The following is a 13,860-nucleotide window of genomic DNA, read 5'->3' on the forward strand; positions in this document are numbered from 1 at the left end:
TTATTTATTATTTTTGCCAAGAGAGCTTATCTTTTTTTCACATCAAAGAGAAACATATTTATGTTAAAATTGTGTTTGGATCATGAACTTGAATCGAAATTTGGACAAAAAAAGAAAAAAAACATAAATAAAATATAACTATATTTCATTCACATTTCACTCACCTTTTTTCTTTCTAAACCCCTACTCGAATATACGATCCAAACACAGTCTAAACGAATTAAAAAAGGCGGAAGAATAAATGCTGTCTCACAGAAATTCACACAAGAACAGCACTTAGAACATGCATGCAATTAACAGGATTAGCAGAAAGATCTCTCTTGTATTTGTACAAATTCACAAAATCATACAATCTCTCTCCTATCTAGATTTCTAATTCATTGTTTCCCAATAACTCCGACTCACAAGAAAAAGAACCAACAGGAGCTAATGTGGCACCTCCAGGATTATATATCATCCAAACTAGGAATTGCCTGTGAGGGTAAATAGCAGTGCTCAACCGACAAAATCCTATGATTTGGTTCAGTAAAGGTCAAGTGACTCAAGCACTCTGCGAGCTTGGATGTGTAGAGCCATGAGTCTCTGATCTGGATCAAGGGTTGAGCCAAATTGACTAGCTGCCCAAATCAAAGAGGCAGATTTCTCACCCAAAAGCCGCCTGATATCATCATGTACTGTTGCCATTGGAGGTATTTCCCGCCCATTTACATGCCCAATAAGTAGCAACAAAAATTCCCCACATTTTAGCCTAATCAGAAGAAAGTTAGTAGTTTCCGATCAGTGCTTTGTTGAAATAAGAGCAATATGGAGCTGTGTTTCATCTCTATATCAAAAGCTAGGGGCTAAACCACCCTCACAATATTAACAAAAGTTGACTTCTGCCTGTTTAGCAAGTCAAATAAACTAGCACTTTGGGCTTGTCAATAATATTGGTAGGTGTGTTAAAAAATGTATTGAAATATGTGAAAAATGTATAGAAATATATGAACGCGTATGGGAATATGTGAAATGTGTATGGAAGTTTTAACTTTTTTGGATGATTGAAATAGCCTCTAAAATACCAATTTTAGACAAAGGTGAGAACCCAATGCATCAATGAATTTGGGTCATAAGGATCTGCATGAAGAAATAAAAAGGTCTGCAATGATGCATGATATATCCAACTAGCAGAGTTGGAAACAAGTTGCAACGCTTATTGCTAGGGCATAACAAGATTTCTAATGCTAATCAAAATAAACAAATTGCATGTGAGAGATACATCGTCTAAAAGTATCCTTTTGACTGTTTCCAGATAAAATTGAAATCGTCAAATTAGTAAATACTATGCATTAATTGTTACATCCCAACTCCCCAGAAAAGGGCAAACAATACAAATGGATAGATGGACAAGACTGTTCCCTGAGCATCATATTACATTCTCATATAACCACTGATTCCATAAAAGGCCGGCTCCCACATTATTTAGTCCAAAACATTTTACAAACAGACATGCAAGATAGAGCACCATGGAAGTAAACGTTTTAACTCACCATCAAGTATAAGGGCATCAGGTGGCAAATATGGAAATCAACATTTAACAAGACAGGGAAAGAGAAAAGACCAGGCAAAAAAATACCTCAAATTCTCATCTACTTGCTTGTCTCTTATGAGTACTGCAACTTCCTCAATCCCATTGCATTCCTCAAAATCCTATACATTATTGCCAAATATGCATTAAAAATTGGGGACACAAAAGATATAATAATCAAGTATTTGAGATAACAAAAATCTTAAAGGCCTACTTATTTTATTTTGAGATTCTCAGCAGAGGCAAAGCTACTGTGCTTCAAAAGGAGACTTGAAGGGAGTTCAAGGGATGGTTGTCAAATCCGTTCTATACCACCCGGTACGACCCTGAATATTCCATTTAAGCCAAAATACGGTATTATTATATTTGTGTTTCGTCTCGCTTAAAATTTCAGATTGTTCCGGTGTTTACCAGTTGTTTTGTCTTAATACTGCCATTCCGCAACATTCCGAAGAGTACCAAATACACGATTCAAATCCAATTCAACACCTTCTTTGATGTTACGAAAAGCAAATGTCAAATCAAATCAATTTGACATAGTGTGGAATATTCCTTCTCTCACACGGCTATTTGCTAATGTATTTATTGTTTTGAATAAAAAAATTCTAAAAAATATTGGTAGGTTTAAGGGCTAGTTTGGCATGTACTAAATAAGCCAAAAAGTCAAAAAGTCACTATCTTATTTAAGTCACATCATCTTATTTAAATCACATCACCTCTCTAACACATCACATCAAACCCAACCCAAACCCAACCCAAACCCACCAATAAGTCAAAAAGTGCACTTTTTTAGGACATCCCAAACCAACCCTAAGTCTTGCATGTTTTTTTTTTCCCCTTAAAATACTTGTGTATATATAATAGTATATAAATACATAATATTTATAATGATAAGTCTGAAACGGTAAGCAGAAATATACCGGTAGTGATACATACCGTACCACTAATAAAAAGGGTATGATGACCGGTACAGGATTAATAACTTTGGTTCAAGGTGAGAAAAGCAATTGGAATGTGGTATATTAGGTAATCTAGTAAAGCACACAACTGGTTACAATCATCTCCCATCAAGCTGAAAATATGTACTTGTAGTACCCCTGTTGCCAGATGCTATCATTTCTTTTGATGAGCTCTATGTTACACAAACTCGGGTACGGAGTGTCGGGTGCCGGGCATGAGTATGTATCTAGAAGTTAGACTCATCAAACTATAAATTTTAGTGTACGCGGACTCGGCAAAAAAATGTAATTTTTTTATATTTGTAATTATGTGAGATAAAATAGTGCTATACGTAACTTACAATGTCAAAAAGACATTTACAGTAATTATACAACAATATATACATATAATAATAGTGTTATATACAATTATATAAGAAGTATCCGTCGAAAAGTATTCAACACATCCCATACCCTTGTCCAAGTGTCGGGTGTCCGACATGGATATTTGATTTATTTTGAAGAATCCGTGTAACATAGAGCTCATAAAAGAAATATGGGACTGCAGGAAAGTTTTGTGGATTGAAAAAGTTTGGCCAAGCTGGGGCAGTTCAAATTCAAGTTGACTTTTAAAGTGTTCTGTTTACATTCTTGCTCCCCAAGTAGCTTCTTTCCTACAGTCCCTTGATTTTGCATATCATGAAGACCAAGGAGCCTTTTAATCATTCAAGACTAGCTAAGACCTTTCGAATTGTAAAAGTTGAAATACAGAGAAAATAGTTCATTCATTCTGTTCAATTGTTTTACTTAAATTTTCAAATCTGATATGGCATTTGACCAGTGTTCTTTACTCCTAATCCACTTTGGAAGTTAGCAATGCAAATTTCTACCATCATCCTCGTACAGTTACTTGTTCTGCTGGACACTTATTTGCTTCTCTAAAAAGTTGCAATTTTTCAACTGAATAGTGGCTTTTTTACAACAAGATGCACTTCAATAGAGTGCTGTAGGTAAACAATTACGTTAAAGCCAACATTGAATATCACTTGATGTACAACGAAATAGATGGAGAATGTGGTAGCATGATTACAGAATCCCCTCAGAACTTCACATATAGAGGGCATTTTTCTTGGTATAGTTTCACCAAGGATAGCACCACAACTGATACTGAAGACCTTCATCTAGAACTTATTCTCAGAATTTGTGTGTGCGTGTGAACCAGCCTGTGCCAAATATAATACAAGTATATAACCATGAAAGAGAAGTACCAAAACAATGAGTTAAATTGAAGAAGACCTAGAGAAAAGTATGAAATAAGGTACAATATTAACTATAACCACCAAGCAAATAAAAAATGATACAGCTTGATTGGCCAAGAAGTTAATAGATATCAAAAAATCCATAGCAACCATAACAAACAACTGAATAAAAAATAAAATACCATTTGGTTGGCTGATGAATCCAACATTATTGAGATTAAAGCATCCAAGCATGCACCTTGCTCAAGTACTCCTTGAGTTGATAATATATTCATCAATACCTGCAACATATGAAGCTAAAATCTGACATTCTGAACATAGTGTGAAAGGAAAATTTCAGCAGCAAAGCTTCAAAAGAAAAGGAAAGAACTTAAAAGTTAAAGACTAATTGCCAAACCCCTAAAGAAGCCAGACCAAGACCTAACTGAAAAAAAAAAAAAAAAAATGATTTATTGATTGTGTCATAAAAGACCCTATCGGCCACGTTCCAATCCTCCAACCAGAGAAATGTGGACATCTAAAATATCTTTCACACTACACCCAATCCCCCAATAAGGTTTAGTCTATACATATGAACAACAACCAATAAAATAAAAAATAAAAAAAAGTAAATGCAATAGCTAAATGATGACGAGCAATATCAGTCACCCATAATTCATGGATGGAATCCCCCAAGAAGGTTTAGAATGGCAATTCCTGCTCCTTGGGAGGTACCAGATAAATGACTACTTGAGTAGAGGTGCTAAGCATAAAGATTCCACTGACCTGTAAAAAGAGTGCCTAACATTTGGGGATATGGTAATACATCTAAGAAATTATTCCAACGGACATACTCTCCTCTAGATCTAGGAATAGCGGCATGCACTAAATGGGCCATCCAAGCAAAGGAACTTACTTAAAGAGTCCTACAAATTATGATTGAGACAAGATTCGGCATTTTTGAACCCAGAAACACTCGGCTTCCCGGTGTGTATTGGGTTAGGTCTGCTCCAAATTTATATACAAGGGGATGATGAAGGGTTGGGGGATGAACATTCAACAGGTGTATGATATGTAAGTGATTACTCTTACTACAATGTGATTTCTATCCACGAACCAAAGCATTTTCACGTAGCTAAATTGGGGTTAGGCATTGTTATAGGTCCTAAATCAACAATGTTTTCAGAAAAACAAATGAGCTGATGATCAAACCACGTAGACCAGAGAAATAGATTAAACAAGGAATATGCATACCGGGATTGCCTTGTGTTGATGAGCCAGCACCGTGCTCTCTCTGTGGAGCAAACAACATCCTTCCAAAACTCGAAGTGCAAGTGCCACTTCAGAATCTGTTGAAGGAGTAACTATTTTTATAGGTTCAGTGCCAAATATATGATCCAAATTTGCTACCTTCTGCTCCTCTAGCTCTTTTAATGAATGTTGAAACAGAACTGGAACAACTGGTAAATCATAACAAAAAAATAAAAACTTTAACATCAACCACATTTCAATTTCAAATCACAACAGAAACCATGAAATTACCAATTTTGAACCTTTGACAAATGAATGGTCATGATAATAGAGTGTAAAATCTTTTCCAAATCTAATATATATATATATATATATATAATATCAAATTAAAACAATGCTGAGTTTAGTTGCGGAGAAAATAAGGAAAGCATATAAATCCAATATTTCAAACTTTTCAACTCAACCGAGCCTTAAAGACTGAGCCTAATTCAATTTATCTAACTTAGCAATTGTCAAAATTTTCGCTTTTCTTTATTATTTATTTTCAGAAATTAAACCAAATAAGCCACAAGATAGGATATATTCAACTCCCTTACTTTTTTCTAGGGCTCTCTAATTTGTGTTTTCAATTATTTCAAGTTCGTCTTTTCTCGGCAACCAAACAAGAACACGACAGCGATCCAGCCGTAACAAATCCTTAATACAAAAAAAGGAATTAAACAGATAAATCGAATGCATTGAATTTGAAAAACACACACAGGTATACATGTGAAAATCGTGATCTTATAGATACATATATATATAGGAATGAATGAATGAAAGAGAAGGGACCTTGGAGATCGGGAATGGATTGACTGTGGCAGAAGAGATTGATGGTGGAGTCAGAGTGGGCGACGGATCGGAGGAACTTGAGGATGCTGCGAAGCCCGCGGACCCGGAGGAAGGAGAACTCGGCACGGGCGTCCCTGAGTCCGGTCCGGAGTGCAAGCGTGACTTCTCTGTACACCCTCTGCTTATCAAGCGACTTCACCAGATCTCCGACTGCCGACGGTGACTGAGTCTGCGATTCCGAGTTCAGAGCGTCGCTCCAAAACGCCTTCTTCAGGTACATCTCTCGCTCTCTCTCTCTCTCCCCCCACTCTCCTCTCCTCTCCTCTCCGCCTCTCTGACCCCTCTCAATCTTCAGAGAGAACAGAGTAATTGGGCCTGTGTTTGGGTCCGGACTAATGGGCCAAATCTTACAAAACCCAGAACGATGCAGACTTTTTTTTTTTAAGACACGATACAGTCTTTTTTGAAGATTTTTTTACTAGCCGGTCCTTGAATCTATTATTTATTAGGTCTTAAGCCTATATTTGATTTACAAGATTAACAATTAAGGTATTAATAATATTATCAAATTAGTGTGATATTAACTATTCAATTAGATTAGTAGGATAAATTATCTCCCTATCCATAGTTTGATTTGTATTGGATAAGAAAACATATGAAGATAAAAGAGTTTTTTTATTTTATTTCCCAACTCATGATATATAATTTCACCCGTATCCCATTACTAACAATCTTACAAATTTGTTGGATTAATTATTTATTGGATTAATAATCCTGAAACAAAATTTCAAAACAAATACATGATTATTAGGCCTACGGATTAATAATCTAAATTTCATACTCTAATCCTGTCAATCAAACATGCCCTAAGTGTCTATCTCATACATCAATAAGTCTTATTGTATTTTTTTATCCCGATTTTACCTCTGTTATTATGCTTCGCGGGTTTGGTTTGAGTTATGTGGTTCTATTTAAATTTTTTTTTTTCTCCCTCTCTCACCTGAAGGATCTAGGTTTTGAAAAGGGAGGCAACGAAAGATTTGCGTATAGAAATCGTAATCAGTATGAGAAGGTATTTCATGCACTGGTGTGTTCCAAGAGCCATTGATTGCGCCATTATAATATTGGACGGAGATGAAGGGGTCACGGCGTCGATGGCGGTGAGGAAGTTTGTGATGAAGACTCAGCAATCGAACGGTTATTCGTTGGTGTTGGTGAACATGAGAGCTGCCTCTGTGGCTCTTAGATTTCAGAGAGATAGGAGGTAGATCTAAGAGAGATCAAGAAATCGACATGAACGGTGATGGGTGTGTTGACATTGACGAGTTCGCAGCTCTGTACCCGTTAATAATGGACAAGCGAGACGAAAAAGAAAACATAATTGAGGCGTTCAGAGTGTTAGATTAGAACGGTGATTGGTTCATCTAGGTATTTTCAATGCTGATCGGAGCTTCTATCTTTTTAAACCAGTGATAAGTTTATTAGTAAATTTGTTGAATATGTTTGTTTTTGTATAAAACTTGATAAATTAAACGGTGATAAATTTATTATTTGTAATAATAATTTTCCTTTTGTAATTTTTTTTTTTTACAAACAGTTAGTGATAAATTTATCATTGAATCTAACATCATCATTGCCACCATCTTCCTCCATAAATTTATCATTTTGTAATGGTGATGATTTAATTTTGCTTCAACATTTTCTTTTTTTTTTGCAAACAATTAGTGATAAATTTATCACTGAATGTATCTTTGATTCTTGTGTTGGTTTATAATGGTGATTTCTTGATTTTCCTACTATAATTTTTTTACAAAATAAACAATAATAAATTTATCACTAAATCTGATTTTTGATTATTTGTCTTAATCTGTGAATGTGAAAATAATGAGAACTATTTTCTGGTAATGGCTTCTCGTCTTTCTCCTTCATTCTCTTCATCATTTTTTTTCGTTGCCACTACATCGAAGAAGGAGATGGTGGTAGTAGTGACGTACTTGAGATGAAAAATGGATAAAAAAAAATATTGTCGGAGGTCAGAGGATAGTGGCAACAGTGGAGGTTGCCGGAGGTGATCATCAGAGGTCACCAAAGGGTATCGCTGATGATCGGAAATGATTGACAATGGCTGGAATGGGCGATGGTGGATCATGGCAGTGACATGCACAAAGTAGAGAAGTCAAAATGTGTGGGTTATGGAACGGGATCGCTTGAGTATTAAGTTCGGTTCAAAGAATCGGCCTGTAACTAACCTTCCCCTCCCCCAAAAAAAAAAAAAAAAACTTACCAAGTTGCAACCCACTTTGTTGACCCATATAAAGGTGCGACTCGGGTAGTTTCGAGCGGGTTGAGAGGTTATCCAAACCTAGATTGAGTTGTACTGAGAGCTGCTTAGGCTCACCCAAGTCTAATTTGTAACCCAAGGTTGTCTATCTAAGCCCAACCCGAGTTAAGTTTGAATTTAAAAAGAAAAAAAAATTGTGTGCAACTAACTCAATTAATTTGTTAAAATTAGGCTCTATTAATTTTTTTGTTTTTTGTTTTTGTTTTTGTTTTTTTTGTTTTGTTTTGTTTTGTTTTTGTTTTTTGTAAAATCATTAATAATATCAAAGTAAATAATTTATATAATGCAAGAGCTATAAAAATTAAAAAGCCTATATGTCGCTACAGCGAACTTTACAATTTTTCGGTGAGAAAAGGAAAAGGTATTTGTGTTGTGTTATTTGTATTTATAACATATATTTAATATGATTTAACAATTTAAATTATTTTAATATCATCCAATGACTAATAATTTACATATATATTTAATATTTTTATATATTTACATCTATATAATTTGGATTTAGGGTTCTTTGGTATATTTGTCCAAGTTTACCCAAATTTAATTCGAATTTTGAATTTTGCCCAAGCTCGCACCGAATTTAAAAATATTTTGCCATGTCTTAAAAAAATTCGAACTAAGCTCCAGTTGCTCGAGTTAAATCCGCCAAAGTTGCAACCCTATATAATTTTCTTGCTAATTGTAATTTAGTGATTTTTTTACTAATATTTTTTTGTTTCTGTGGATTTTTGTAAAAAAAAAATGAAAATAAAAATTATATATTTTATATTTTACTTGATTGGACAAACCACAAAAAAAAAAAAAAAAAAAAAAAAAAAAAAAAAAAATTGAAAAAAACTCATTAAAGACAGAAAGCCAAAATGAATAGACTTTTTTGACTTTTTGGTTTTTGGATTTTTTTGTTTTTATTTTTTACATCATTCTGCATTAGATGGGTTAGAAAAGTAATTATGTTTATCGAGTTTGATAGTAGATTGTTTAAACTTAATTTGAAAATTTAACAAATTTAAAAATAAATTCATGTTTAACTTACTTATAGAAAGAGTATTTCTGAATAAATTTTTAATTAGATAAACACAAGTGAAACTCAAATAAAATTGTTTGGTTTACAACTCTAGTTGGATGGAGTTAAAAAGCCTTTGGAGATAGTGTGCAATTCTTGGGTGACTATTTTTCCTATTTTGCATCAATTATTTATTTTACAAGGTGTCGGCCCAATTATATATATTTACTTCATGGCCGATTACCTTTGGTAAAATACCATTTCACTTGAAGTTAGGAAAACTATTTTCATATTAATCAAAAATTTTGCAAGATTAAAAAATAAATTCATAAATTTATCCATCAAATTGATTTTATTTTCTAACATACCTGTCCATCTCTATATATTTCATAATTGGTGATCTCTCAATTCCATGTGTAAAACATAAATCTGGTGATCGGGCCGTTTAGATTGAGTTGTTTTGATGCATAACCTGTTGTGTCTCGCTCAAACCAGCCCGTTTGCCATCTCTATAAATTTTATGCATCTTTAATCTTGTGGAAATGTAGTTCCTAGTTTCATAGTTGGCATACCACAGTTTGTCAATTATGATCTTCTTGTGTTTACTAAAAATGCATACATACCAAAAAAAAAAAAAAAAAAAAATAGTATCCATTATTTAGTATATATGGGTCTAACACAGGCATTTCAGATGGAGTTATAGGCAGGAGCTTGGGTCTAGCTTTGAAAAGTTAATTGGGTCAGTCCATATTTTTAGGACCGGGCCTGGCCAACGACGATGGAGCAAGGCAATCCATGGGCTCTGAACTTTCCAAGAGGCTTCACAAATACTTAGATGCCCAATTGGAAATAACCTATAATAGGGAAGATATAAACAACTCAATACTACAAAGAATATCCACAGTAAAGAGAACTAATCAATATTTGTCTCTGACATCGATTGACGTACATCCCATATAGGAATGTACAAAAGTGGCTAATTGAACTAATACAACTAATTTTTAGGGCCGTTGCAATTTCTCCATGAATCATGTCATATAAGGACATTACTTATTTTTCCCCCCCAGCAGACCAGTCTTGCCTGTAGTTAGGTTTTTCCTGCAATTTCAATTCATTTTCATAGCACGACAACCTAAGAAACCCCCACCCTTGCCTTTTAACAAACACTCCAAACACTCCAAACAACTTTCAGTTTATATTCCCTGCAATCTTCTTAAGAAGCTCAACTATCATTACCTTAGATAGTAACAACCAAGTTTTCACTAGCTGTGTGCTGACAAGTTTTTTACCACACCCATGTTATTTTGAAACAAACTTCCCAAATGCAAGTTGTTTTGAACTACCTAAGTTGTTCTTTGAAGTCGTGTTTCAGAAATTGTTTAAAAATGGCATGGGTTTTGGTAAATAACTCCCACAAGCACACAGAAAATGAGAACCAGAAAATGGCCAAAGTCCCAAAGTTATCCATTGATAAAACAATAATGTGTGCCGTTGAACCCTTTTGAGTAAATGGTTATAAATGTCTCTGCCTCACAAATTACAGTAATACCTTGTCAGTGTGAGATAGGAGACTGCAAATTTTGCCATACTGACTAAAAAACCATATTCCATTACCATTAGGAAAAACTCAATCTCCAATTCTCCAAATTTGGTTTTCAAAACATCAAAAGAGGGTAACAGGTTCTAGTAGGGCACTGAACGCAACAACCTTTAAATCACCACAATTTCTCAAAAACCTAGTTCCATGATAGAGGATACAAACAAATTGCTGCACTTATAAGGATGACCATAAATAGGAACACATGCCTCATGACTGGGCAATCAGTTCCGTTCTGCCCAAATGATTGCATATGTTGCCTCTGACTGCAAAAGGATGGAGGAAGACAAGTTTTTCAATCTTAAAACAACCAATAAACCCTAAAAATTGTAACCCTCGAATTTCTTACCGCCACCTCCAACTTTTAAGGCAACTTAATACATTATACATGCTAATGTCACAATAGTGCATCCTCACATTAAAATGGTGCCTCGTTAATTTTGCCATCTCCTTCAAATGAAAAGGCACCTATGACTCCTTTTATCTTCAAGATACCTATAGTTCTACTTGAAAGAATCTAAGTAAAATCACTACTGTTGGTTATTTAGCTGCTATCGATGTCCCTACTTGTGGTGATTATGACTGAGAGAACCATGGTACTGGCATCATAGCACAACCTTCAGACAAAGCATATCAAAGGACTTGCAACAAATACAATCATCACATAAGGATTTCGAAAATGTGAACGGTAACACAATTTTATTGACAACGAAACAATTGGTTTAAGAAACTTGCAGACGAACCAGACACTAATAGTGGAGAGTTTGGGAGAGTGACAAATTTTCAATTGGGGTGAGGAGTTTCTGTACAAAATGAACATTAGGAAGATTGATTGCACACTTACATTGACAATGGGGTGAATGATATAAGGACCCCTATAGAAGGCTCTACCAATTCTCCTTCACAATTTTTGACTTCTCGAGTATGAACTTCCCTTCCTTGTACTTTTGTGATGCCTCATAAGCCCGTTCATACTTCCAGCCCAACACCTCACGGCAATCCGCACAATAGATGTCGGCAACGGTGTGAAGACCAGTCATGAGATTCCTATCTTCTTTAGGCCCCACAACAATGTTCATAGCATGAGAGAACAGAAAGGCTCGACCATTTCTTCCCTAAAAACAAGATAATCAAATAATGTCATAAACAAAATTGCCCAGAACTTTTTCTCACACCAAAACTGAAACAAAAATAAAAGCTCTAACAAGAAAGAACAAACTTAAAATAATCAAATCAGATTAAATTTAATCAGAAACCAGTCTGTTATAAGAAAAACGAAATTACAATCTTTCCTCTCAGAAGACTTTAAACAGTTCCACTCAAAAGTCAGTTGTATATAAACAATAATACCACCTCAAGAAGAGTAGTTCACATACTTCTAATAGCAACACAAGTCACCAGTTGTGTTTTCCCTCAGTCGAGTCCTTCCAATCAAATGATCATGTGAACAAGATTAAACATTAAGGTCGTGTTTGGAATGGATTTGAAACGAAAGGTTTTGCCACTAATTATTAAAGGAGAAAAGCTAAAATTTTGGATTTGATAGTTTAGATATGGATTTACAATCTTGAATTTGAGAGCTTTACAAGGATTGATTTGAAACACCAATGTCAAATAGTTATTTCAAATCCTTCATAGAAACAACTATAGTTGCATACAAAAATACTAAGAACATACTTTTTCCTAACTCTACTCTATCTTCCCCTTTAGTTTCTCAATTTATCTATCATAACCACTCCCTCATATTTAAAATCCACTCATCCAATCGGAGCCTAAATTACAAATTAAATGACAAACAGGGCATTGTCAATTTCTAAAACTGATAACCATAATTCAACAATGGTTCATACTTCATGGATTAAAGAGTTTCACCTGAAAAGCCTTAGAAATTATATCGTCGTGAAGCGAAACATGATTTCGACAATTATAACAGCTGTACAAGCGAGGCCCAACCAATTCTTCTGCCATTAAACCTACAAATTCAGCTCCAAACACTTCACTGCTTCCAAAAAAACAAACAACCCACAAAATCAATACAGCCATATATCAAACATAATCAGAATCCATAATCAAAACCCAATTGAGAATCCGAGTTACAAAACACTATGAAACGAAGATATGAACAGGAAATAGGGAAAAAGAGCAGTAAATTGCTTCACCTACAATCAAGCTAGTAATGACCCAAAACTCTGCACAAAAAGATAAAGAAAGAACATAGAGCGTTAGCGTGCAAGGTTAGACAAAATTAGAATATAATGATTGCGTAAAAGATTCCAATTGAGCTAATAGGGTTTTGAGAGAGAAAAAAAAAAAAAAAAAAAAACACAAATGGGTTCGACAGAGACAGAATTGGTATAGAGAGAAGAAGAAGAAGATCCAAGAAAACAAACCTAAACCCAATTAAAATAAAATCTTTGAAGGCAAAATCAACAGTCAGATAATGAGGAGAATGAGAAAAATAATGGAATTGGATGAGGATCTAGGAGTCACCTTCAATGAGAAAATTGGGAATGGATGAATGCATTGAACACTATGATGACTTCACATACATATTTCAATTATGGCCAATAGTTTATTAACCTGTTGTTGAGTGTGCCCTAGAGCTTACTGTAGTTGCCATTCTTTGATTTGAGAGAGAGAGAGAGAAAGAGGAGGAGGAGAATTTTGTGGCCTGTTTTGGGTAAGTATGGGTTGTTTGCGGTGTTTTGAATAAGTGTATTTTTTTATTTTTTTAGATTAAAAATTTGAAAAAAAAAATATGGACATTGGAATTATTTTTTTGATTTTTTATGGAAAAATATGTATTAAAAGATTATATAAATTAGTGTATAAGAAAAAATTAGAATTGAGAGTTATGTAGTCGTTATTTTTAACTTTTGATGAATAGCGTTAACTTTTTAATTTTTTGAGTAATTTTTTAATGTTTTGATTTTTTTTTAACTTGCTAAACTTGGCTTAATATTCAGTGGGCGAAGAGGGGTTAGACTGACGCGCCTTTGAGCGCGTTTCCACGAGCACGTTCCGACAATGCGCAGGGGAAGCGTTGCCGCTCTGGTGGGTCTCATTCGACGTGGTCTGAACGACGTGGCGTGCG

At 34.6% G+C, this 13,860-nt stretch overlaps 2 protein-coding genes across 8 annotated transcripts; both read right to left on the reverse strand.

Annotated features, from left to right (window-relative positions):
• Positions 1-302: 302 nt before the first annotated feature.
• On the reverse strand, positions 303-8,969 carry ISI1 (binding protein). The gene is made up of 5 exons (XM_028225565.2): positions 5,826-8,969; positions 4,998-5,203; positions 3,947-4,045; positions 1,616-1,689; positions 303-748 (listed from the first exon to the last, which is right to left on the reverse strand). Exons 1-5 carry the CDS (start codon positions 6,103-6,105, stop codon positions 523-525), a joined length of 885 nt encoding a protein of 294 aa, XP_028081366.2. The 5' UTR covers positions 6,106-8,969; the 3' UTR covers positions 303-522.
• A 2,468-nt stretch (positions 8,970-11,437) lies between these two features.
• Positions 11,438-13,521, reverse strand: LOC114282812 (protein yippee-like At4g27745). 7 transcript variants are annotated; one of them, XM_028225560.2, is made up of 4 exons: positions 13,257-13,521; positions 12,926-12,955; positions 12,639-12,765; positions 11,438-11,881 (listed from the first exon to the last, which is right to left on the reverse strand). In XM_028225560.2, exons 3-4 carry the CDS (start codon positions 12,732-12,734, stop codon positions 11,654-11,656), a joined length of 324 nt encoding a protein of 107 aa, XP_028081361.1. In that variant the 5' UTR covers positions 12,735-12,765; positions 12,926-12,955; positions 13,257-13,521; the 3' UTR covers positions 11,438-11,653. The 7 variants fall into 7 exon arrangements, with proteins under 7 accessions (XP_028081361.1, XP_028081362.1, XP_082740817.1 ...); XM_028225561.2 differs by having other exon boundaries at positions 12,930-12,955; positions 13,257-13,454; XM_082884691.1 differs by having other exon boundaries at positions 12,930-12,955; positions 13,347-13,448.
• Between the last annotated feature and the right edge of the window lie 339 nt (positions 13,522-13,860).

The sequence above is a fragment of the Camellia sinensis genome, chromosome 1 (genome assembly GCF_055761805.1).
Source record: "Camellia sinensis isolate YWXY chromosome 1, ASM5576180v1, whole genome shotgun sequence".
Taxonomy (NCBI): domain Eukaryota; kingdom Viridiplantae; phylum Streptophyta; class Magnoliopsida; order Ericales; family Theaceae; genus Camellia; species Camellia sinensis.

Coding starts and splice junctions, on each gene's coding strand:
- ISI1 (XM_028225565.2), bottom strand. CDS start 6,105: ATGTACCTGAAGAAGGCGTTTTGGAGCGACGCTCTGAACTCGGAATCG. Junction 5,204..5,825: donor ATCCATTCCCGATCTCCAAG/GTCCCTTCTCTT, acceptor ATGATTTACCAG/TTGTTCCAGTTCTGTTTCAA. Junction 4,046..4,997: donor ATCAACACAAGGCAATCCCG/GTATGCATATTC, acceptor CATATGTTGCAG/GTATTGATGAATATATTATC.
- LOC114282812 (XM_028225559.2), bottom strand. CDS start 12,809: ATGGCTGTATTGATTTTGTGGGTTGTTTGTTTTTTTGGAAGCAGTGAA. Junction 11,882..12,638: donor TAATTTCTAAGGCTTTTCAG/GTGAAACTCTTT, acceptor TCTTGTTTTTAG/GGAAGAAATGGTCGAGCCTT.